Source organism: Oncorhynchus kisutch, linkage group LG9 (genome assembly GCF_002021735.2).
Source record: "Oncorhynchus kisutch isolate 150728-3 linkage group LG9, Okis_V2, whole genome shotgun sequence".
Lineage (NCBI taxonomy): Eukaryota > Metazoa > Chordata > Actinopteri > Salmoniformes > Salmonidae > Oncorhynchus > Oncorhynchus kisutch.
Window position 1 is genome coordinate 31,937,979 of NC_034182.2, and position 27,480 is coordinate 31,965,458.

Below are 27,480 nucleotides of genomic sequence, written 5' to 3' on the forward strand. Positions count from 1 at the left end.
ACAGTAGAAGCATGACAGTGCAAGATGCCCGCATAGATGCACACACATATACACACACACACATATACACACACATATACACACACACACACATATACACACACATATACACACACACACACACATATACACACACACATACATTTTCACACACACACACATATACACACACACACACACACACATACATATACACACACATACATATACACACACACACATATACACACACACACACATATACACACACACATACATATACACACACACACACATATACACACACACACACATATACACACACACACACATATACACACACACACACACTCACACATATACACACACACACACACATATACACACACACATACATATACACACACACACACACATAAACATACATATACACACACACACATATACACACACACACACATACATACATATATACACATATACACACACACATACATACACACACACACACACACACACACATACACATACATATACACACACACACATATACACACACGCGCACACACACACATACATATACACACACACATACATATACACACACACACACACACATATATACACACACACACACATATACACACACACATACATATACACACACACACATATACACACACACACACACACCCTATGTTGGAGGATAGCTATTAGCCACTATGTCACTCAGTTGTGGTTATTATCTACTATGTGTGTTTGTTACAAAAGTCAACACATTCCACAATTCTAGACAATTGTCTTTTCATTTTCGTGAAAAGACAAACTCTACCTACCCAGGAAAACCGGGAGATCTGTGGCTAAATTGCGTGCGACTTCTGTGCTGGCCAATCAGATAGCTCAAAATCACTGCTCCTACAGAGCTTCCACGACCCTGGCTACAGCAAAGTTTGATACTAGCTGACAGAATAACTTTTAAAACCATGACCACAGAGAGACTGTCAAAGAATACAGCAAAGAGCTGCAGTTTTTATGAGTGAGTTCATGTTTAAGTTTTTATTTTACACTGTCACTGTTTTTATTCAACACTAATCGAAAAAAAAAACATGAGCTGGCGCACACCCAGAAAAAAATATTTTAGGTGGAGGTGCTGACTAACGGCGAATTAACTATAAAGTATCAAAAATAAAGAGTCGCACACTCAATATATAAACTCCCAGTAATTTATTGAGTAAATCAGCAACGTTTGGGCATCACTGTGCCTTCTTCAGGGTAATGTCATGAATGCTTGAACCAGGTTATGTAGGCAAACAGTGCACTTAGTGCAACCAATGACAATAGTGAGGGATGTGTCATAATTCTTAAGTTAATTTGAATGAATTGAGGGAAACTTAAAGAACAATAGTTTATGGCATATTGAATATATTGGCTATTGTTATCATATGGAAACAGATTTGAATATTGTACATAATATTAGCCTCAACATACATTATTGTTGAATTAAATTTCACATATTTAATTGTTTTCTATTTTGTTTTGTTATATGTAATCTTTTGGTTCAACCATAATGAATCATAAGCATCAACAACAGGGGGAACATGTTGGGTGTACGCTGATAAGCTGTAGAAAGAATATATCAATTTATAAGACTTGTTCATAAAAGAGACAATTGTTCATATGAAGAGCCTGAGATCAAAGTCAATATTCAGACCACTAGGGGTCAATGTTTTAGATAGGATATCCAGTAAGCCTCCATTAGTAGTAGGATGATCTCGATGTTACCTCTCCTTGATAGAGCAACATGCTCAATGCCTGTGTATTTGAGGGAGGAGATTGGATGGTTAGCTTCAACAAAGTGAGCTGCTACTGGATAGTCAATGTTCTTACATGTGATTGAGCTGCGGTATTCAGCTATGCGTTGTTTTAATTGTCTTTTCGTTTGTACTACATAGGCTTTCCCGCATAAACAGGTGATGAGATAGATTTTTCCCTTGGTCTTGCATGAGATGATACCCCTAACAGTGATTTTTCGACCTGTATGTGGGTGTCTGAAGAAGGATGTTTTTATAGTGCTATTGCACTGTGCGTATGAGCCAAATTTTGTAGTCCCCATTTGGAATTGGTGTCGAGAGTGTCTGAGTGGGCTCAGGGGGCATGTCTGATCTCACCAAGCTATCTCCAATATTGCGACCACGCTTATAGACCACCAGTGGGGGTTCCTTGAAGAGGTGTCTATGAATTTTTGGGTCTGATTGCAGAATATGCCAGTGCTTCTTCAGGATTGCTTTGATTTTCTCCGAACACTTGGTATACTTGGTGCAAAAGACGGTTGCCTTGTTTTTTTCTTTGTTTGAGTTTTTTGCAATTCCTCTCTTGGTTTTAGAGATATGTTCATCATTCCAGCATCAAGAGCTTTATACTTGTAGCCTCTCATTTAGAACTTATGTCTCTTTTTTTTTACTTATTATTTTTTTACATTGCCTTCAAGATTCGTTTAACCCTGGCTATGTGGTAGACCATTCTTGAGGGGAAGGGGATGCGTACTATCCGCACATAGCAGGGTTATGAACAACTCTCTCTTTTATGAACAAGTCTTATAAATGTATATATTCTTTCTACAGCTTATCAGTGTACTGGTCATCAAGGCAAAGGGTGGCTACTTTGAAGAATCTAAAATATATTTAGATTTGTTTAACACTTTTTGGGTTACTACATGATTCCATGTGTTATTTCATAGTTTTGATGTCTTCACTATTATTCTACAATGTAGAAAATAGTTAGATTTTTTTTTTTATTGAAAAGAAAAGAAATGGAATGAGTAAGTGTGTCAACTTTTGACTGGTATTGTATATTAGACCTACTGCCCAAACAATTCCTACAGAACCGTTTTTATTAGGTTAATGTGACATTGTTTAAATCATGTTGAAAAAAAATCTGAGCGGTAGATCTCGGCTTTCTTTTTGACTGCGAAAGTGATTTTGGCTCAGAAAAGGTTGGTGACCAGTGTTGTAAAACATAGTGGCATTGTCTAGGTAGAGATGGTAGAGATGATTTGGAACACCCATTCCTAGATAAGCCCTAAATACTCCATCGCGTCTCTTATTTACCAAAGTCACACACGTTACCATAACTCTATAGGGAGGGGGAAGGAATGCTTAGGTCATATCCTGTTCCTGTATGGCAGGAAGTGGCGTGTTATAGAAAATGGCTTCTAACCCTTGACTCTAACACTGGTTTGCCTGACTGCCAAAACTTCCTGCTCCGGCCAAACGCTGCACCACATCAACCTAAGTACCTCCCCGAAGATTTCAAGAACACAGGCCGATTCTGACCATTCTGATTGGTCCGAGAAACCGATGGGTTGGGCGAGAGCCAGAACACATGTGGGTAAAGCGGCGTTTTGAAAATGTGTAATTGGCTTTGATACTCTGATTTGTTAGAGATAATCCAATCGCTGATGACTTTGATTTGAACAACACCCCTCATTTTGACTTGAATGATGGCAGTCTCAGACTGAAGTATGTAGTGAACATAAAGCAGTGAACATAGGTCATATCCTGTTCCTGTATGGCAGGAAGTGGTGTGTTATAGGAGAATGATTCGAACCCTTGACCCTAACGTTGATAGCTGACAGACACTTCTTAGTCACTCACCGCCTTGGTGACTAACATCTCATCATTACCTCATTTTCTTTCCTTCACGGACTTTCTTCAGTAGCTTAATATTCATTGTGTTGATGTTCATATTCTTTTCGTTATTTATTTATTTGTTTCTCTTCTCTCATCTAGGTCTCTCTCTCTCATGTCTCTCTCCCTCGCCGATGCTGTGTCATTTCATTATTTCCGTGGTTACCTCATCTAATTTGTCTCTCTTCTTTTCTGTTTTTCAGAGTTTTGTTTTAAGCCATTGCTTTTCTTTATGCTTGATGGGTGTGTGTTTGCCTTTTCTCTCTTTCCTCTCCACCTCCTTGGCTTCCTCTGTCATTCTTCTGCCATTCACTGATCTCTCTTGTCTTTTCTGTTCTCTTCTGGGGGTGTTCTTGAGAAGGACAACTAATATATGTCCCCAAGAAAGGTACAACCCTCAGCTCTACCGCCAATATACCTTTGTGCTGGTGCTTGCTCTTGCACATGCATTTTGGGAGCCAATTAACTAACCCAAGACGTAAATGTGTTGTAACATTTATGCTCAGTTTGGTTATTGATATTTATCAGTAAAAATAGAATATATAATCAATCTATAAAAATATTAAATGTAGACATGCACCAAAATTCAATCAATTGCAGGTAAAGGTCAACTGCACTGTAGGTTCACTCAGAATGTTGACACTATACAGTATTGGGTCACTTTTTGGATAGTCCAAATGTTCCATCTATTGATGGTCTACCGATAGTTATAATATTAACAAACTATCTGTTGATAAGCAACTGCTTGATAGGGTTACGGTTATAGTTAGAATATGGGTTAGGGTTAAGTTTACTGTTAGGATAAGGGTTAAGGTTAGGGTTAGTAGATAGTTAGTGTAAATGCTATTGATAGTCTGTAGGGCATCTACAGATGGACTATCCAAATAAAGTGTTACACAGTATTTTAACAGACTGGTATAGTTTTGAGTGGTGAACAGCTTGCACGGTGTGTTGGCTTCAATACTGGTAACTTAAACATAGCTTAAACATTTTCAGCGAACCTGCAGTACGGTTATCTGCACTTGAGTGAATTAGCGTTAGCCTATAGCTTCAATAGAAACAGTGCAGGGTAGTCAGTCCTCGATATGCTTCGCCTCTTTCCTGTGTAGAATGCCCAAAAGTCCAGCTAGCTGTTGCTCAATGTGAGAAGATGGGATACTCAGTACTGTCCCTAGTGGTCCGACCAAAAGAACACACTCCACTAGAGTCTCTCACTGTTATCTGCATACTCATTATTCTCTCTCCATATATTTCCAAGCACTTGTATTCATTTCCGTCTCTCACACTCCACCTCACTACCACTTTCCAAGCTGGGTCACAAAAGGGTCCTAGTGTCAAACACAAGTCATCCTGTCACAACATACAAGCTCCTAGACCAGGCTATATTCTAGACCAGGCTATATTCTAAACCAGGGCTATATTCTTCACCAGGCTATATTCTTCACCAGGCTATATTCTTCACCAGGCTATATTCTTCACCAGGCTATATTCTAGACCAGGCTATATTCTTCACCAGGCTATATTCTTCACCAGGCTATATTCTTGACACGGCTATATTCTTCACCAGGCTATATTCTTTACCAGGCTATATTCTTGACCAAGCTATATTATTCTTCAGAAATAGAAACATGGGTGATGTTCATTAGGGCGCACCGTAGAAACACTTTTTGCAACAGAAAATTAAAACAAGTGTTTCTTTCAAATAGTACTTCCCCATTTATCTCTGTTGTAATGTTTTCTTCCAGTCCGTGCCAACTGAACACGACCATGTAAGATGACAGTTTTAGATTGTTTACACCTTGTACGTTCAGAACCATTATATAACACGGGCCTCACAAAGCAATGGCAGATTAAACAGTAGTCCTAGCAAAGGGAATTGATAGCAGGTCATCTGCAGTGCTTTTCAATGTCTGATTAGACGAGGCAGAGTGTTTGAGGGAGTACTTTATCGATTGGCTGCCTACAGGGTCCCTCTAGACAGGCTATTGGTGCTGATGCATCGAACACCAAGCTTCACCTCTTTCTCAGAATGCCTTTCATACTAAGGCATAACCAGGGAATCGCAGTGGTGGAGTGAGATTCAAAGTCCTTCAATAACTACATAGTGTATTTTTATGTGATATCATATGCCTGTGCAAAAAACATTTACTAAATGATTCAAGTGTCAAATAAATGTGAACTAAACATTTAGGAAACAATTCCTTTGTATCAGTGGTTGTCACTCAAACATGTACTCTACTTAGACACACAAAACACAACTTAGTGTTAAGTTTTACTAGCTCATGTCTGGTAATGAGCACACCTTAAAGAAAATGCCTCACCCAGATAAGCAGACATGTTGTGATGGTTTGAAACAGCCTGACTGTCTGACCCTGAGAACTGCGTGCGTGCGTGTGTTATAGGTGCCACAGCCTCTGCACGCAAGGAGGTCATCAGAAACAAGATCCGTGCCATTGGCAAGATGGCGAGGGTATTCTCTGTCCTAAGGTATTTATTAGGAATCATCGCTGTAAGTCTGGGTGTGCATTTCCATTACACCAATGTTTATGTATTTTATCATATGTGCCCAGTTACATGATCCTAGGCAGAAGTCATTGTACATTGTACATTACAGGAATGCCGTTTTACATTTAAAAAATGTCTACATAAACAGGTCTTAATAACAACCCACTGGGCACAGACGTCAATTCAACGTCTATTCCTTGTTGGTTCACCAACATTTCATTGAAATTACGTGGAAACAACGTTGATTCAACCAGTGTGTGCCCAGTGGGAAACTCACAGCTGAGAATAAGGCTGCAATGAAAAGCTTTTAATAAAGGCTTATTTATACAGTATAACTTACTCAGTGGTATTCAAAGTCGGTGCCGTGACCCCTGGGGGGGTCACCAGTGAACTGCAGTGGGGTATGCAATTTATTTGTCTTGTGTACATTTTTATAAGAACAAAGACTTAAGAATACAGATTATTGTATGGGACAGTAGCTCTGCCACTAGAGATTCTGGGTTCGAGTCCAGGCTCTGTCACAGCCAACCGCGACTGGGGCGGCGCACAATTGGCCCAGCGTCGTCTGGGTTAGGGGAGGGTTCGGCTGGCAAGGATGTCAAGGATGACACGGTCGCCAGGTGTACAGTGTTTCCTCCAACATAATTGGTGCGACTGGCTTCCGGGTTATGTGGGCATTGTGTCAAGAAGCAGTGCGGCTTGGTTGGGTTGTGTTTTGGAGGACGCACGGCTCTCGACCTTCGCATCTCCCGAGTCCGTACGGGAGTTGCAGCGATGGGACAAGACTATAACTACCAATTGGGGAGCAATAGGAGCAGTAACTTTCATAAACATTGAGAAATTTGTTGAATCATGTGTGCTAGTATAGGGCTAGGAACACAGGACATTGGTGGCACCTTAATTGGGGAGAACGGGCTCATGGTAATGGTTGAGACGGAATAGGTGGAATGGTATCAAATACCATTGTTCCATGTGTTTGATGCCATTCCATTAAATCCGTTCCAGCCATTATTATGAGCCGTCCTCCCCTCAGCAGCCTCCACTGGCTAGAACAACAATGTGTGATGTTGGGAGTACGTGAGACTTGAGAAACACTTTTTTGAGAAGTTGAGAAACACTATTTCACATGAACGCATCAGTTCTGCATGCTATATTTCCATCTGAACGTTGCTTAATGTGTTTTTCACGTGCAGGAATGAGCTTGCTATAAGGCCTAAATGTTCTAGGGGCTATATTACTATCTGAACTTTGTGTCATTTGTTTGTTTGTTGTCCCTGCAGGGAGGAGAGTGAAAGTGTGTTGACACTGAAGGGGCTGACCCCCACCGGCATGCTGCCCAGTGGAGTGCTGTCCGGGGGCAAGGAGAAGCTCCAGAATGGTAAACCCCACAACACCTGGACCTCCATGTCCAGCCCACAACACCCCTCACACTGTTATATATAAGATTTTATTAGCAGTACATCTACTTTAAAGACCTGAAACTTATTGAGCCTTTTGGGTGGGGGGGGGGGGGTGTCTAGAATTAAACCTGCTATATTTGATATGACTTTTATGTCACAGAACACAGTTGCAGCAGTGGTAAATACTATGTAACTACCTGTGGGTCAGCGATTCCTCAAACTCAGTCCTGGGGACCCCAAGCGGTGCACATCTTGTTATTTAACCTAGCACTAAACAGCTGATTAAATAATCAACTCATCATAAAGCTTTATTTGATTCAGCTGTGTAGTGCTAGGGCAAAAACCTAAATGTGCACCCCTTGGAGTGGCTTTAGATAATACAGATATTAAATGTTAGAAGTTGACCCTCTGTGTCCCCATTGTCTCTTCTAATGCTCTCTTGCTTTCCTTACCCCCCCCCCCCTCTCTCTCTCTACCTTTCTCTCTGCAATCTACTGGTTATATCTCAAATATTGTCTGTGTTTTCTTCTTTCTCGTCTCTCCCTAGAAACCACAGGTATAATCTGTTGTGCAAGTATTCTGTCAGCAGTGTTTTGTGAGAATATTGTAGAATTCACCCTCCCATGTTGAATTCCAAACACTCCCAAAACCAGTCTGACGATCGATCGGTCTCCTTTACGTGACAGACTAGCATTAAAATATGCTTTTCCACAGGGTAGACATTTCTTCCAAAGATGAGTCGAATTGAATAATCTACCCACTGAATCGGGCTACAACATAGCCAATTTAGAATTTCTATTTATGTTCTATAGAACAAAAACGTGGACCTTGATTTTACAAATTGTAAGTAATTTTTAAGAAGTCAGGGAGGCTAAGGATCGACTACGATTCAGATTAATTGGAATTGACATAAACAACTGTGGATGTAAGGGGATCAATATTGTCCACCTTGTCATCCACAAACCAGGCAGAAATCCAAACAACTTCACTCTCCTCTCTTCAGGCTCTCTTGGTCAGTTTGTCTCCTCTGTCAGTTTTTCTGTCAGTTGTTTTAGTATGTACAGTGGTTCCTCCTTTAAATGTTGCGTCGTACTGCAGCACACCTTGCGGGCTGCTGCAGCATTCTATGGCACGTAAAAAATGGCTGACAATTAAATAACATCAATGCTAGTTTGACCACCAGAGGGCAACTTTGATAAGCATTTGGTAATCTCCCATATTGACATTACTAGAGAATTTAAAACCTTTTTTGTAATAACATAGTACATGGGATTGATTGTATGAACTTTGGATTAATTCATTTGATTAATATCATGGTGTTTCTATTGCGAGAAAAACTAAAAACTAAACCCTCAGGGTTTCCGTTAGGATGGAATGGGAAATATTGAGCTGTACAACGTGACGGTCGGGAGTAGGCTACAGCATAAGAGGATTGGGGAAATCTAAATTAATATTTAAGGGGCATAACATTTCTACACCCTAATTGTAGTGTAACCAATACTAATTTTGCCTATAATAGACCTACAGTATACAGTGGGGCAAACAAGTATTTAGTCAGCCACCAATTGTGCAAGTTCTCCCACTTAAAAAGATGAGAGAGGCCTGTAATTTTCATCATAGGTACACTTCAACTATGACAGACAAAATGAGAAAAAAAATCCAGAAAATCACATTGTAGGATTTTTTATGAATTTATTTGCAAATTATGGTGGAAAATAAGTATTTGGTCACCTACAAACAAGCAAGACTTCTGGCTCTCACAGACCTGTAACTTCTTCTTTAAGAGGCTCCTCTGTCCTCCACTCGTTACCTGTATTAATGGCACCTGTTTGAACTTGTTATCAGTATAAAAGACCCCTGTCCACAACCTCAAACAGTCACACTCCAAACTCCACTATGGCCAAGACCAAAGAGCTGTCAAAGGACACCAGAAACAAAATTGTAGACCTGCACCAGGCTGGGAAGACTGAATCTGCAATAGGTAAGCAGTTTGGTTTGAAGAAATCAACTGTGGGAGCAATTATTAGGAAATGGAAGACATACAAGACCACTGATAATCTCCCTCGATCTGGGGCTCCACGCAAGATCTCACCCCGTGGGGTCAAAATGATCACAAGAACGGTGAGCAAAAATCCCAGATCCACACAGGGGGACCTAGTGAATGACCTGCAGAGAGCTGGGACCAAAGTAACAAAGCCTACCATCAGTAACACACTACGCCGCCAGGGACTCAAATTCTGCAGTGCCAGACGTGTCCCCCTGCTTAAGCCAGTACATGTCCAGGCCCATCTGAAGTTTGCTAGAGAGCATTAGGATGATCCAGAAGAAGATTGGGAGAATGTCATATGGTCAGATGAAACCAAAATATAACTTTTTGGTAAAAACTCAACTCGTCGTGTTTGGAGGACAAAGAATGCTGAGTTGCATCCAAAGAACACCATACCTACTGTGAAGCATGGTGGTGGAAACATCATGCTTTGGGGCTGTTTTTCTGCAAAGGGACCAGGACGACTGATCCGTGTAAAGGAAAGAATGAATGGGGCCATGTATCGTGAGATTTTGAGTGAAAACCTCCTTCCATCAGCAAGGGCATTGAAGATGAAACGGGTCTTTCAGCATGACAATGATCCCAAACACACCGCCCGGGCAACGAAGGAGTGGCTTCGTAAGAAGCATTTCAAGGTCCTGGAGTGGCCTAGCCAGTCTCCAGATCTCAACCCCATAGAAAATCTTTGGAGGGAGTTGAAAGTCCCTGTTGCCCAGCAACAGCCCCAAAACGTCACTGCTCTAGAGGAGATCTGCATGGAGGAATGGGCCAAAATACCAGCAACAGTGTGTGAAAACCTTGTGAAGACTTACAGAAAACGTTTGACCTCTGTCATTGCCAACAAAGGGTATATAACAAAGTATTGAGATAAACTTTTGTTATTGACCAAATACTTATTTTCCACCATAATTTGCAAATAAATTCATTAAAAATCCTACAATGTGATTTTGTGGATTTTTTTTCAAATTTTGTCTGTCATAGTTGAAGTGTACCTATGATGAAAATTACAGGCCTCTCTCATCTTTTTAAGTGGGAGAACTTGCACAATTGGTGGCTGGCTAAATACTTTTTTGACCCACTGTATCTAAAAATATTTTTTTCAATGACGTGACTCTCCGCCAATAATTACATTTAGAGGATTGGAAGATTCTAAATTAAATATCTAAGGGGAATTTTCCATTAGGATCTGTGAGAATATCTAAGGGGCTTTTATATAATTCTAAATTCATTAATAATAATAATAATCGCTTTGTTTAAAAAGTAATGATATTTTGGAGATTTTGTTTTATTTAACAGAGTGAGCGAGAAAAGGGCAATTATTGAACATTGGGTGAGCCATTCTCACTAATTTGTAAATAAAGCCAGTTTGTTATTTAGAAAGGTTTCTCCAGAAATAAACCTAACTTGATTATTTAGCAGACATCACATGCTTATATTCAGTCAATACATGTATCTTAAGAATATCATGGAATATAATAGAGCATTTTCATTTCTCCATGCTTTTCTCAGAGCAGTGCTGAAATAGACATTCACAGTGGGAAGGCTATGTACAAAGATATTTTGGAGATGATTTTGTGTTTAAAAAACAACAGTGAGTGATTGTAATCTGACTAAAGGCCAAAATAATATTTATAAAGGCCAGAATATAGCCCTGCTACTAGCCATAATGACGCTGTACATCGTGACCATGTGTGTTTAAAAGAGTATTTGCCGTCATTCGACAATTTTGTTCCAATATTTCTGTAATTCCTTGATATTTATTCCCATAGTAATTTGTTATGGATTCATAACTAAATCAACATCTGCATTTTGAAAGAGTATTTTTATCATTATTTTATTAACGAAAGCATAAAGATGCTGATGAAGAAATACAGTACTGCACAGTATATGTACTGCATTTGTTTATTAGGCTACTGTGCAGTCTGACAAGTAAACAGCCAGCAATACATACTGTAGTAAACATGGGAAAGTGCTTAATTCCTTACATAAGGGGGAGCAGGCCATGTCCAGACTTTCTCGGTGACTTCAAGTACCCTCAATAATGGCTGTAATAGAGAGCGGGGTTCAATTCCCCTGACAGGGAGGAAGGAGTAGGCTGTACTTGTAAATAAGAATTTGTTCTTAACTGATTCCATATGTGTTATTTCATAGCTGTGATGTCTTCACTATTATTCTACAGTGTAGAAAATAGTCAAAATAAAGAAAATACCTGGAACGAGTAGGTGTGTCTAAACTTTTGATTGGTACTTGGTACTATGGTGTTTCTATTCCAAGGAAAACGAAAAACCCTCTGGGTTTCCGTTAGGATGGAACGGAAAATATGGCGCTGGACAGCTTGTCAGTCGGCAGTACAGTACTGGGCTATTTAGCTACAGAATCCCCATGTCATGCAGGCAGGGAACGTCGGAGACCGGGGTTCAATTCCCCGACGGGGAGGAAGGAGTAGACTGTCCTTGTAAATAAGAATTTGTTCTTAACTGACTTGCCTAGTTAAATTAAGTTTACATTAAGAGCATAACATTTCTGCACCCTCATTTTTTTATTCAAGTCTAACCAATACCCAAACGGAGATTAAGTGAAAATAAAAATCTCATTGATTTATCAAGACCAGTCCCCATGCTTCTCTCAGAGCTTTGTGAAACGGTGCTAAATTAGTTGTAGGCTTTTGCTTCTAACTTCAATATGCTCTTTAAATAAATAAGACTACGGTAGGCCTACAGTATGTTGAAAAATATAACGTGACTCTCCGAGGATTGGAGGAGATTTTCTATAATTCAGTGATATTTATTCCCATAGTAATTCATTATGGATCCATAAATAAATAAACATTGGCATTTTGAAAGAGTATTTTTTTCATTATTTTATTAATGAAAGCATAAAAATGCCCTTATTAGTTAGAACGTGCAGATTGGTACTAAGAACGGGACCGCGGGAATGTTTCCCTAGTCAGCACCATTATTAGTGCAATGCCCCTTAAATATTTTGGAGATTATTTCGTTTTCAAATAACGTAAAATGAGTGAGAAAAAGGCAGAGAAAAAGGCCATTTTTGAACAATTGGTGAGACATTGTTACTAATTTGTAAATAAAGCCAGTTTGTTGAACCTGTAACAACACAGCTTGCACTGCTACAGTATGCAGTGTCTCAGACCGTTGCAACACTCAGGCGCTGTACAACGTGACCGGTCATGAGTGGCCTACAGTACTACAGTAAGAGCAAAATAATCCTAACAAAATAAAATAATAAAAACCTTAGTGTAGCAACAGTTTTAGTAAGTAATACTGAAGTCGTGCACAATTATCAGTTTCTATTTAGGTTTATGTCGCCCATTCATCGTTAGTTAGAGACACAGTAGGACCCAAAAACATAATCAGTGCTCTAACTCCCCCTTGCGCTGGTCTGGAGCAATGAAGTGGTGACGCAGGGTACCGTACTAAACCACAAATGACCTCTAAGTCCCACGGCGTAAGCTAGCAACTTTTAAAAGAGGAATCACTGTAGGCCTACAGAGTATTGTTTTGTAACCTTTACTGCTCTCATCTGACACACTATTTCTGGGTTCACTATTTCTGGGTTCACTTTTCCTGAAGTTGACCACAGAAATTCTACATGTTTGCCCTCTAACCAGTAGTCTATATCTCTATCTCAAACACACGCGTACACCGATGCATATACCTCTATTGTTGATTCGGACTGCATAGGAGCAACCATGTAGTTCCCAGTGAGGCAATGATGGGCCAAAGCCATCCAATGGAGAAGCAGCAGTGAGGAGGAGCCATTTTGGGAGGCAGAGTGACGTTCGAGAGATTTTCTGTCGCGGCATTGGTAGAATCACAGCTCACCATAGGCTCCTATTGTTCAGACAGTCTGCAATGTGCTTCTACTGCAATGTTGTGCAATCCATCAACCACTTGATTTCATTTGGACCTCCTTATAACTTACCTGTGTGTGTACGTCTCTCCTGTGTATTATGTACTGTGTTATAACTCAATAGCAACACACACCTGTTCAAGTGTAGAGCTGTAGCCGCTGAGTATTTGTTTATTTGCAGTGCAACTCGTACCCATTTATTTGTCTGTTTGTGCACCACCTGACTACAGAGTCATTTCTGTATTTCTGGTGATAAGTATTGCTATAAAACAGAAGGATTTGTACGGTAAGTGGTAAGTGTATCAAAGTCCTGCAAATTTTTAAATGCATCATTGGCGTCTGCTCTTGTGACGGTTCATATCAGAAGACGTGGCTGCGCTACAGTTCTAGATAGCTGTTTCCGAGAACATTTGATGAGTTCTTCACCTTTTTTATTTTATTTTACTTGGTCTCGGTTGTTCAGTTGCAGCCGCATTCTTGACTTTGGCAGAGTTATCTCTGTTTTCACTCACACGTCCTTATGTACTGTACCCCAACTCATGTTAAACACCCCTCATGTCACCCCCGTCCAAGTGTGTAGTTTGTTGAGTGAAGATATGTCAGACATCCACTGTTCCCCTTTGATAATCACTATTGTAACCCACTCCAGTCCTACTTGTCACGGTGTCCCCCTTCCAGACGTCCATTGTCTATATTCGTCCTGCACCGCTTCTTGTCCCTTTGTCAAACACGGGTGACGTTTTTTACAAAGCTCAAAATACCAGCACACCACACATTTGTCTACAATGGGTATTTGACTGGCTCCATTCCGTCTATCCCCTTTCTTGTTTCTAGCCCCCTTCCTCCTTTGTCTGTCTTAACACACCCGCCTAGTCCCTCCTCCTCCTCCTCCTCCTCCCCTCTTTTTGCTTCCATCCATGTGTTGCCTCTGTCCCAAAAACACAGAGAGTTTTTTTTAACATTGTTGTCTTTGCATTGGCTCTCTCTTCTTGCTGCTCATTGACCGGTTGGGAAAACCAAATGAATTCCTCGCTGCTCACCTTCCTTCTCATTCGTTTTGCAACCCCCGTCTTCTTCTCTTCAGCTACTATTGAGGCTATTGAGGCAGATGAAGGTAAATAGGCCGGCAGCCCTCTCTGTTGCTTCTTATCGCAATAGACATGGGAGTTTTCATCCTTTTTGCCGTAGCTTGTTACAGAGTGTGTTGGGTGTTTGGTCTAACAAATTGTGACACAATAATTTACCAAAACCAAACCAAAAATATTACAAATAAATATACGGGGGGAGTACAAAAAAGGGACATTTGTTTTAAAGGGGAACAAAGTTCATATCAGTCAGGTGGTGAGACATTAAGTGCATGACTTTTCTTTAAACCTGCTAGGATATACAGTAGCCCCCCTTCCCCTCCCTCCCTCTCACAAAGTTTTTAGTTCAGGGCTGGATTCAATCCATAGCGTAGAAGATCTGTGTTGTAGCGTGATTGACATTTAAAGGCAATGCTATCATGTTCGCCGAGACTGCATTCACGGTAAATGCTGCATGTGTCTGCTCTATTGGAAATGACCTATGAATTTTAAACCGCGCTAAAACGCAGATCTTCCGCGCTACAGACTGAATTGAGTCTTGGTCCCCTCCACTAAATAGTGCCCAATCATAAGTTTCTATTAAAAAAAACACCAACCAAGGATATTATGGCACACCTGCATCTTCACACCCCATGCCATTGCACCCACTCACCCACCGACTCAGTCTTGCCATTCGATTTTCCCCTTTGAAACAACATGCAGTTGTGCTTTGTTTTTTCACTAATATACAGTACGTTCGATAGAAACAAATTGGAACAAAATGTGCTTTTCCAACAAAAGCTTTGAAAGCCAAATTGGACTGTAACTCCAGAAGCAAATTGTCAAACAAACCCACGCAACAAAGAACAACCTCAACTACGCAGTAAATAGCGGTTTGTTGGCTAGCTGCTATTTACGTTGGAATTGTTCAGCGACTCCTCTTGAGCACCCCCTAGAGGATTATGTGCATCAGTCCCAAGACTCTTTTTGCCTCTTTTTCCTTGTGGTTCCTCTGTGTCTTGTTCTCTTTGTTGAGCTGCTAATAACCTGTGACTGACCTGTGCTATGCAGCAACACAACTACAAGTCCCATCAGCCCCCTCTCTCTACACCCATAATTCCATAATATGGGTAATTCCTCCAAAATGGTGCCTCCTGATCCAAAAAAAGGATCTCCTGAAAATGTAGCTGCCCACAACCACTATACCCCCCTTGTCCCTTATTAGTAATTTGCTGCATGTTCTGAGCAGGCTTAACAAGTGATTAGCACCAAGTATCTCTGTAGTAGTGTCTATCAGAGAAGGCTGGTGGGAGGAGCTATAGGAGGACGGGCTCATTGTAACGGTTGGAATGGTATCAATGGAACGGCGTCAAACACGTCATTACCATGTGTTTGATGTGTTTAGTACCATTCCATTGATTCCATTCCAGCCATTACAATGAGCCCATCCTCCTATAGCTCCTTCCACCAGCCTACTCTGGTGTCTATGTATGTGAGCGTAGTCTTTTTGTGGTATACTGTATGTTTCAGTCTAGTGGGCCCCACTCTCTATTTTCCTTATTTAAAAAAATATATGTTTCCATTTCGTTTTGTTTGTATAGTACAGTGGTGGGGAGGTCTGGTCCTGGGGATCCTCAGGTGTTTTAATCGTGCCCTTATTCAATATGCACTCAGTTATCTTTAGGTTTATTTTAAGAGAGAGCATCAGCACTTTCTTTTTACTGTTTTACACTATTTCCTTCCGCATTACACTACGTTCACTTTCACATTGAATAAGTTGCACATTTATTTTCCCCGTGTCATTGTCAAAATGCTTAATTCCATCTCATAATTGACTTACACACTTTTCTGTTTGAGTCAATTATGTGATTTATCAGTAGTGTTTTTTAAAACTTTTTGTAAATCTGTCCTTGATTGAAAGGCAATGGCACAATGAAAACCTATTGTCCTCCAGCACCAGACACTCACCTATAGTTCAGTCTGATTATGTATTGCTTTTGTCAATCGGGTTATATAATTGAGATATTATGGTAATTGGTGTTGGTAATGTGTTGTAATTTATTCTAATGAATTGTTCATATTGATTGTATTATAGTTCTCTGCTATCTTCAAAAGACAGAATGAACTACATAGGATATGTTATTCATCAGTTACAAGGGCAGCAGGTAGCCTAGTGGTTAGAGCATTGGGCCAGTAACCGAAAGGTTGCTGGTTTGAATACCTGAGCCAACAAGGTGAAAAATCCGCCGATGTGCCCTTGAGCAAGGCACTTAACCCTCATTTGCTCCAGGGGTGCCGTAAATACTGTGGCCGACCCTGTAAAACAACACATTTAACTGCACCTATACATTGTATGTGAAAGTAAAATATAATTTATTAACCTAAGTTAAATTTCTCAGCAGAAAGAAGTTAGACTTGTATTAGAGTTACATTGAGTGTACAAAACATTAAGAACACCTGCTCTATATAGACATAGACTGACCAGGTGAATCCAGGTGAAAGCTATGATCCCTTACGGATGTCACTTGTTGAATCCACTTCAAATCAGTGTAGATGAAGGCGAGGAGACAGGTTAAAGAAGGATGTTTAAACCTTGAAACAATGGGTTGTGTATGTGTGTAATTCAGAGGGTGAATGAGCAAGTCAAAATATTTAAGTGCCTTTGAACAGGGTATGGTAGTATGTGCCAGGCGCACCATTTGTATAAAGAACTGCAACACTGCTGGGTTTTTCACACTCAACAGTTTCTCATGTGTATCAAGAATGATCCACCACACAAAGGACATCCAGCCAACTTGACACAACTCTGGGAAGCATTGGAGTCAACATGGGCCAGCATCCCTGTGGAACGCTTTCGACACCTTGTAGAGTCCATGCCCCGATGAATTTAGGCTGTTCTAAGAGCAAAAGGGAGGGGGAGGTGCAACTCAATATTAGGAAGGTGTTCCTAATGTTTGGTATATTCAGTGTACACACACTCAGCTTGCATTCATACTGTAGTTCTTTCTATGAAAACACTAAGTAGATAAAATAGTATCAATTTTTCCCCCCCCCCACAAATAACTATTTATAATGTTAAAATGGTGTGGTTTCTGTCGGTTGACCCACTAGACCTCTGCTCAGCTACGAACCATCAAGTGACTTTTCCATTCAGTGCAATGGTTTATATAACCAACCAATTCAGAAACAGATTTTCATTCGTTATTCTGTCATCACATAACTTGATTCACGTTGAATTCTTGACGCTGAACAAAACATTGATGTGTCTGTGTTTCGGCATGTGAACCAGAAATAACTAACCTCATATTTTACGTGTTCTCTACCTCTAAATCACCCCTCCATCAATTTTCCCCTCATCCCCCACTCCCTCTCTCCATCCTCCAGCCATCAAGGGCTTCTCGCCACAGCACAAAATCACCAGCTTTGAGGAGGCCAAGGGCCTGGACCGCATCAACGAGCGGATGCCCCCAAGGCGGGACGGCCTCCCCTCCGACGCCAGCCTCAACTCCCTTAACAAGGCTCTGTCCTCGGAGACCAATGGCACGGACGCCAAGGACAGCAGCAGCAGCATCCAGTGAAGGGGCACACTCCACCGCAGCGGGTGGTGGTGGCAGCCTGTGGCGACCAGGGTGGGGTGTTATACCACCATCCTCCTCGTCGCAGTCTGCCACAGGGCGGAATAGAGGAGAGAGCAGGGTGGAGGAGAAAAGGGAGGGACGAGATCAGGAATGCGGCTTACAGGAAGTGGTGCTCACAGGAAGTGAGCACCATTAAAAAAAAATACTTGTAGAAACGACAAAGTTTTTCGCATTGTTCACTCTTTTGGGCCCTTGGCCTCCTCGAAGCTGGTGATGACGTGCTTGATTCTGTACTTCAGTATGAGAGAGACAGACTGAGAGAGACCAAGAGAAAGAGATCCTAAAGGAGATGTTTTATGAAAGCCCCTCACTCATTTTACTGCAGGGCTCTCCAACCCTGTTCCTGGAGAATTACCCTCCTCTAGGTTTTCGCTACAACCCCAGTTGTATCTCACCTGATTCAGCTCATCTACAAGCTAATTATTAGAATCAGGTGCGCTAGATTAGGGTTTGAGTAAAAACCAACAGGACTGTAGCTCTCCAGGAACAGGGTTGGAGAGCCCTGTTCTACTGGATATGAAAATGTGGTGTAACTTCTTACTAACTATTGTACGTTTACAAAATACAGCACTAAAAAGGACAGAACATTAAAAAAATGTTTTTAACATAAGGGTGTACAAACTAAGTAAAGAATATTTATTGATAACTTTTTTTGCTACTCTTATAAAATAGCTCTCAGATAAATTAGGCAGTCTTAAAAAGAATGTTGCAACCTTGTTGAAATGCCAAACATTTTTACGTTTTATGGTTTTGTACAGATTATGCTTACCCCAGGTTCATTTGGTGTGTGCTTTTGACCCGGATTTCTGTATAATGGCTAATTATTACCTTACTGATGAATATCTATTTTGGGGGAAATTTCACAACTGGAATTTACATTTATCTATAATTTGCAAATATAAAAAAAAATGTTTTTGGGGATAGAGATTTTATTGTGTCTTGCTGGAATTCTGTGAATGTTCATTTCTCTTTTTAAAGTATTGCGAACAAAGTAAGCGTAAAGAACCGATATTGTGTAAAAAAAGACAAACTAAAAGTGTCTGCCTATGCATGTTTTATAAACTCAAACAGAGAAAATTGATAAATTAATTGAATACCTTGGCTGCCGGGGCCTGTTTTGAAATGTAGTGTGCTTAGTGAACATATACTGGCATTCATTAAATTACATCATGATAATGCTTTTTCCCTCAACTTCTTTTAAAATTGTTGCGTTTGATTATCTGACATGGAGGAGGGATCATATTTTTAACATGCGCTTGTAAGTGCACACAGTCAAATTTAGTATGTTTGACCATTCTTGTGAGGTTTGTGGTTACATGTGGAACTCAAAATGCATGATAGCTGTTAATGTCATATAACGGTTAAGACATTGTCGTTCTGTTTTGTACACGTGCCACAGAAAGTGTCATTTGATTATTAGGATTATTGTTATTATTTGGAACTCTGCTTTGTATATCAATAAAACTAAAAACTCCATGACCTTTAAAAAAAAAAAAAAATTATATGCCCAAGTATTTCACTACATGACATGAAGCTTTGCTTTTGTAATTTAACTTTGAAACAGTTGGCAGATGAAGCATGCACACGCAACTATGAAAAAGTATTTTATATTACTGTTCAATAAAAAAATTGCATGAATTTCAACTTAAACAGTTTTTTTTGTGTGTGATATAGCCAGAATTTCCTCTTCTCAGATTTCAAGTCTGCGAACTGAAAATCAATGTAAACATATTAAATAAAAATGTATTGCATTCGAAATATTTACTCTTCTGGACATTTTTGCATGATGACTGTGAGTGATGACACAGCATTCGCCAAAACATTCATAATGAGCTCTTCATAAATTATTATTTATATCATAATATTTATTTCATAAATTGGATTTCACCGCTGTTTCCCAACAAGTATGTATCTCTCTTCAAAAGGTGAGGACGCAACAGTTCACAAGACTGAATCCAAACATTACATTGTTGATCTTATGTGCATTTTACATTTAACTATACTTTTCGCCTAATTTGTTAATGAAATCTTAAAATACTCTGGATACATTTAGTAGTTTTCAACTATAAGGTGCTTTTTTGAGCTCTCCTAGCTGTGCCGTTGAGGTAGTAAAGCAATCACGCTTGTAGTTGTTTTGTTTTTAACACAACCCTGCACCCCACCCCCATCCACCTATCAAGAATCTGATTAAACAGCATGATCATTACACAGGTGCACCTTGTGCTGGGGACAATAAATGGCCACTCTAAAATGTGCAGTTGCACACAACACAATGCCACAGATGTCTCATGTTTTGAGGGAGCGTGCAATTGGCATGCTGACTGCAGGAATGTCCACCTGAGCTGTTGCAAGAGAATTTTATGTTAATTTCTCTACCATAAGCCACCTCCAACATTCTTTTAGAGACTTTGGCAGTACATCCAACCAGCCTCACAACCACAGACCACGTGCTACCATGCCACCCCAGGACCACCACATCTGGCTTCTTCATCAGCCACCCAGACAGCTGAGGAGTATTTCTGTCTGTAACAAAGCCCTTTTGTGGGGGAAACCCTGATTTGATGGACTTGGTTCCCCAGTGGGTGGGCCTATGCCCTCCCAGGCCCACCCGTGACAGCGCCTCTGCCCAGTCATGTGAAATCCATAGATTAGGGCTTAATTTATTCATTTCTATTGACTGATTTCCTTATATGAACTGTAACTCAGTAAAATCCTTGAAATTGTTGCATGTTTCGTTTATATTTTTGTTCAGTATAAAAGATAACAACAACTATTTAGCCCAATCAACAAGCCCTTAACCAATAATACAGTTTTAAGAAAATACCTAAAAAACGGTAAGAAATAAAAGTAAGAAATAATTAATGAGCAGCAGTAAAATAACAATAGTGAGGCTATATACAGGGGTTACCGGTACAGAGTCAATGCGCGGAGGCACCAGTTAGTCAAGGTAATTGAGGTAATATGTACATGTAGGTAGAGTTATTAAAGTGACTATGCATAGATAATAACAGAGAGTAGCAGCAGCGTAGTAGAGGTGGGGGGGCAATGCAAATAGTCTGGGTAGCCTTTTGATTAGATGTTCAGGAATCTTATGGCTTGGAAGTAGAAGCTGTTTAGAAGCCTCTTGGACCTAGACTTGGCGCTCTGGTACCACTTGCCATGCGGTAGCAGAGAGAACAGTCTATGACTAGGGTGGCTGGAATCTTTGACAATTTTTAGGGCCTTCCTCTGAAACCGCCTTTAATCTAAATAAGATGTCGGTGTCCATGGTACTGATTTTTCTGTGTGTGTGTGTGTGCGTGTGTGCATGTTGACTCACCCTACTTGTAGAGGAACGCCAATGCCATCCTCCTCTCTTTCATGTTGTCTAAACAGTCTATGACTGTCATACATTACACACTTTTATGTTTTGTTGTCCTAGGCTTCCTAGCTAAAATACTTGCTCACTAAACTAACTTCCTTTCATAGGCAATTAAATGCCAGGCCAGCTAGTTAACATTAGCATAATACAACATCTAGCTACATGTTGAATTTTCATCCTCTCAGGCACAATGAATGTATGAATTTGTTGTTGGATCAGAATCACCGTTATAATCATTGGCCAGTACAGAGAATTAAGTAAAACCACAAGTCCAAATCCCTATCTCCATTGTTGGCTAATTTAGGAAAGACAACAACATAACACAAATGCAACAATTCAAGTTTTTTTCTGTCAACAATCTCATTTGACTTGTGATCTGATTGGCCTGAAGCTAAATTCAAACTGCCTTCCCTTTCACTTTATTTTGTGCTCCAGGACCATTCACAGCTGAGCTCACTCAGTTTAGCTCAATGCTGAGCTAAACTATTATTTTATACTTTTTTTATCAAGGAAGGCCAAATGCTCTCTGGCTTCCCTTGCATTCAATGCTACAGGCGGCAACAATGTCAAACTCTTTTTGACCAGACAGCATCAGATAGATGGCCTACACATACAGAGACAGAGGGGTGCGGTTTTGCTTGCTCGAATGCTTTCTCTTGCGAATTCAAGGAAATTGATGAAACACAGAGCGATGAAAGATCCATTATTTTGTATGTATTTTTTCCTTGGTACATTTTTGGGAGAAGCCTGGCTTCCCTTGGAACCCATGAATACACGGGTCAGGTCGGCATCATTTGAGACCTTATTCTAATTGCCAAGCTAAGTTATAAAATTGTACAGTGTTAGGCTTTCACAATGCAATTCAGGGAATCAGATCATTTTGGTGACCATAGAAAGGAGTCGTGAGTGCATTCAGGTGCGTGTCCTATGCAAATGTTCTTCCCAATAGACATAGGTTAATTCTGTTCAGAACAACCATTGGTATGACGCCATGTCATCTTGTAACTACATCAAACATAGTGATCATAAACGTCTACACTGTATATGACATGAGTTTTATGATATGGAAATGTGAAATGGATATAAAGTCAAATAAAGGTTACATTTAAATAAAAATTGTATAAAAAATGCATATTTGGACTCACAGGTGTTTGGCCTGCTTATATGACATGAAAGCGGTATTTATTATAATCATCAACGTCTCATCTTTCAAAATACAGAGAGTCCTCTTAAAACTTCTTATGGTTGAGATCCCGCTAACGGGATCGATATGACAACAGCCAGTGAAAGTGCAGGGCGCCAAATTCAAACAACAGAAATCTCATAATTAAAATTCCTCAAATATACAAGTATTTTACACCATATTAAAGATACACTTCTTGTTAATCCCACCACAGTGTCCGATTTCAAATAGGCTTTACGGCGAAAGCACCAAAAACAATTATGTTAGGTGAGTGCCTATTCACAGAAAAACCCAGCCATTTTTCCAGCCAAAGAGAGGAGTCACAAAAAGCACAAATGGAGATAAAAATGTATCACTAACCTTTGATGATCTTCATCAGATGACACTCATAGGACTTCATGTTACACAATACATACATGTTTTGTTTGATAAAGTTCATATTTTTATATCCAAAAATCTCAGTATACATTGGCACGTTATGTTCAGTAGTTCCAAAAACATTCAGTGATTTTGCAGAGAGCCACATCAATTTACAGAAATACTCATCATAAATGTTGATGAAAATACAAGTGTTATATATGGAACTTTAGATAAACTTCTCCTTAATGCAACCGCTGTGTCAGATTTCAAAAAAACTTTACAGAAAAAGCATACCATGCAATAATCTGAGTACAGCGCTCAGAGACCAAAACAAGCCAAACAGATGTCCGCCATGTTGTGTAGTCAATAGAAGTCAGAAATAGCATTATAAATATTCACTTACCTTTGATGATCTTCCTCAGAATGCACTCCCAGGAATCCCAGTTCCACAATAAATGTTTGATTTGTTCGATAAAGTTCATAATTTATGTCCAAATACCTCCTTTTGTTAGCGCGCTAGGTAAACAAATCCAAACTCACAACGCGTGTGCAAGTCCAGCGGAAAGTACAGACGAAAAGTCCAAAAAGTTATATTACAGGTCGTAGAAACATGTCGAACGAAGTATAGAATCAATCTTTAGGATGTTTTTAACATAAATCTTCAATAATGTTCCAACCGGAGAATTCCTTTGTCTGTACAAATGCAATGAAACAGAGCTAACTATCACGTTATCGCACGAGACTGAGCTCGTGGCTCTCTGGCAGACCTCTTGACTCATTCCCCTCTCATTCGCCCCTCCTTCACAGTAGAAGCACCAAACAAGGTTCTAAAGACTGTTGACATCTAGTGGAAGCCTTAGGAAGTGCAATATGACGAATGTATCTTCGATAGGCAATGAGTTGAAAACCTACAAACCTCAGATTTCCCACTTCCTGGTTGGATTTTTTCTCTGGTTTTTGCCTGCCATATGAGTTCTGTTATACTCACAGACATCATTCAAATTGTTTTAGAAACTTCAGAATGTTTTCTATCCAAATATACTAATATGCATATCTTAGCTTCTGGGACAGAGTAGCAGGCAGTTTACTCTGGGCACCTCTGGGCACCTTATTCATCCAAGCTACTCAATACTGCCCCCAGCCATAAGAAGTTAATTAACAGCATTTTCTTCACTCAAGTTCAGAACGGCTGACAGTCAAAAACCCATACAGCGCTGTGAAGCGCATAGCCAGAGCTCTGATATCATGTATAGCGTGTTACTGTACAGCCACAGTGTTCCAATTTAGGCACTTATCAGTGCCCAAATCTGCCATTTTCAACCTGTACACAAGTACGAGTGTAAAGGTCTACAGCAATGTCTTAGCAGGCCAACTTTAAGGTGAGTAATGAACAGGTTATTTCAACAAGGGAATGTGGCCTTGACCGGTAATAAATAAGTGCACAGGAAATTAGGACTTGGCAGCACCAAGTAGAAAAGGTGTTTACTTTGGAGCACATTATGAACGTCTTTGATTAAAGTAGGAAAACATTAGGTGGAGTATCAAAACACCTTTGTGTGTGTGGATGTGAATGTCTAATTATTTTGCTATTAAAGGGGTTACATAAGTGTGGTTCATTGCAAATATAATGCCCTTAATGAATCCGTTAGAAGGTATTATACAAAGTAACTTTATCCACAACCTTTACCCAGTGTTATGCATCCAGTCCCCACTGAATGATGTGGGGAAATGTGACCCTTTTCCCAGAGAAAGCCTGTTCCTTTGGGAAGATGTGTAATGCCTGGGATGCTTTAGATATTTCCTTAACACACACATTCCCACCCTAATTCTGACCTTTGATCAATGGCTGTATTCCCACAGAGCAAAGTAAAATTACAATAGGGCCAGTCCCTTTACATTTCTCTGAATTCCCCTTATTGTGATAAGAGCCATTCTGGGAATAGAAATCCAAGAAATTGCTAGATAGAACATGCCAGGAAACAGATTGTTATTCAATGGACCATAATAATAATAGTAACAACAATGATAATGGTCATTGATAGTAATTCGTCAAAAGATTGAAGCTCGGTTAATTCAATAAATTATACTGTATGTTGAGCAATGTTAGCTTTTTAAAGCCACACTCTGTAAGATGTGCATATCATCAAGAAGAAGGCAATCAACATTAAGCTTTGGTGGGGCTCTGACAGTGTCACTTACAAGTCTGAGGTAAAGCTTTAGCCAGATTTTGAGTCCCTCCCAATGGCCCTTGTCAGATGTGTTCAGTACGTGAGTCACAATGCACACTGGAAGGAAGCGGGTTCTAACATCCTGTTTAGGGATAGCATTATAAATAAATGTTTTATTGTCACATATGCCGGATAGGTGCAGTGAAATGTGTTATTTTCCAGGGTCAGCGATAGTAGTACAGCACCCCTGGATTAAATTAGGGTTACATGCCTTGCTCAAGGGCACATCGATAGATTTTTCACCTTGGGTATTCAAACTAGCGACCTTTCAGTTACTGGCCCAACGCGCTAACCGCTAGGCTACATACACTACATGCATTCTTCATAAGAGTGAAGTGAATGTCACCCTCAATACAAACACAATTACATTCCCAAGCAAACAGTGTAAGGTCCTCTGCGTGCGTGACACTCGTTTGAAAACAAAGAAGAATGGAAAACAGCATCAATAATATTCGGTCTGCTTCGCACTCTTCCGCTTCTTGCATTTCTTCAACAATGAGCTGACTTCACGAATCCCATCGAAAAAACATTTACCTTTTTTTACCTTTTTTTTTTACATGTAACACTTGACACAAAACTTTGACACTTAGTACTTTAAATTGATTTATCAAACAATATTGACTACATTTCATTGGAATTGATTACATTTTCATTGCAATTATAGTTTACATAATAATATAATTACATAATACACCTAATAATTGTTTTAGGTGTATTTTGGAGTTATGGGAACAATTTACAGTACCAGTCAAAAGTTTGGACACACCTACTCATTCAAGGGGTTTTCTTTATTTGTACTATTTTCTACATTGTAGAATAATAGTTGAAGACATCAAGACTATGAAATAACACATGGAATCACGTAGTAACCAAAAAATGGTAAAACAAATCAAAATATATTTTAGATTTTAGATTCTTCAAAGTAGTCACCCTTTGCCTTGATGACAGCTTTGCACAATCTTGGCATTCTCTCAACCAGCTTCACCTGGAATGCTTTTCCAACAGTCTTGAAGGAATTCCCACATATTCTGAGCACTTGTTGGCTGCTTTTCCTTCACTCTGAGGTCCGACTCATCCCTAACCATCTCAATTGGGTTTAGGTTGGGTGATTGTGGAGGCCAGGTCATCTGTTGTAGCACTCCCTCTCCTTCTTGGTCAAATAGCCCTTACACAGCCTGGAGGTGTGTTGGGTCATTGTCCTGTTGAAAAAAAAATTTAAGCACACCCACACCATCACACCTCCTCCTCCATGCTTCACGGTGGGAACTACACATGCGGAGATCATCTGTTCGCCTACTCTGCGTTTTTGCGACTGCACTTGAAGAAACTTTCAAAGTTCTTGAAATTTTCCGCATTGACTGACCTTCATGTCTTAACGTAATGATAGTCTGTCCTTTCTCTTTGCTTCTTTGAGCTGTTCGCGCCATAATATGGACTTGGTCTTTTACCAAATAGGGCTATCTTCTGTATACCACCCCTATCTTGCCACAACACAACTGATTTGTTCAAATGCATCCAGAAGGAAATAAATTCCACAAATTAACTTTTAACAAGGCACAACTGTTCATTTAAATGCATTTCAGGTGACTACCTCATAAAGCTGGTTGAGAGAATGCCAAGAGTGAGCAAAGCTGTCATGAAGGCAAAGGGTGGCTATTTGTAGAATCTCAAATATAACATATGTTTTGTTTTGTTTAACACTTTTTTTGGTTACTACATGATTCCATATGTGTTATTTCATAATTTTGATGTCTTCACTATTTCTACAATGTAGAAAATAGTACAAATAAAGAAAAACCCTTGAATGAGTAGGTGTGTCCAAACTTTTGACTGGTACTGTATTTGTTTAGGCCTTATTTTAATTTAGCAGATTCTCATTTACAACGACTTAGGGAAGACTTGCAGGGAATAAGCCTGTAAAATAAAGTGTACCGTCATCTCAGAAGAGAGGCAGGGTAGGAGAACCATGATGATTCTAAAAGGTAGAGAGGGACCAAGCCTGACCTGATTATTGAGGGAAGGGCTGATTAAAATGTATCATAATTTCCCCTTTGCCAAGATAATCCACCCACTTGACATGTATGGCATATCAAGAAGCTGATAACACAGCATGGTCATTACACAGGTGCACTTTGTGCTGGGGACAATAAAAGGCCACT

The 27,480-nt window shown here is 39.9% G+C and overlaps 1 protein-coding gene across 6 annotated transcripts in view; it reads left to right on the plus strand.

Moving 5' to 3' along the window:
- The window catches only part of LOC109881005 (serine/threonine-protein phosphatase 2B catalytic subunit alpha isoform), a 138,113-nt gene extending 118,166 nt beyond the window's left edge, over window positions 1-19,947 (plus strand). Inside the window, exons 11-16 of one of the 6 annotated variants that reach the window (XM_031832421.1) lie at window positions 4,027-4,053; window positions 6,068-6,152; window positions 7,451-7,548; window positions 8,118-8,126; window positions 14,572-14,601; window positions 17,936-19,947. In XM_031832421.1, the coding sequence (XP_031688281.1) occupies window positions 4,027-4,053; window positions 6,068-6,152; window positions 7,451-7,548; window positions 8,118-8,126; window positions 14,572-14,601; window positions 17,936-18,129 (443 nt within the window). In that variant the 3' untranslated portion in view covers window positions 18,130-19,947. The remainder of the gene's footprint in view (window positions 1-4,026; window positions 4,054-6,067; window positions 6,153-7,450; window positions 7,549-8,117; window positions 8,127-14,571; window positions 14,602-17,935) is intronic. The other 5 variants (XM_020473183.2, XM_031832422.1, XM_020473184.2 and 2 more) reach the window with 5 other exon arrangements.
- Window positions 19,948-27,480: the final 7,533 nt, after the last annotated feature.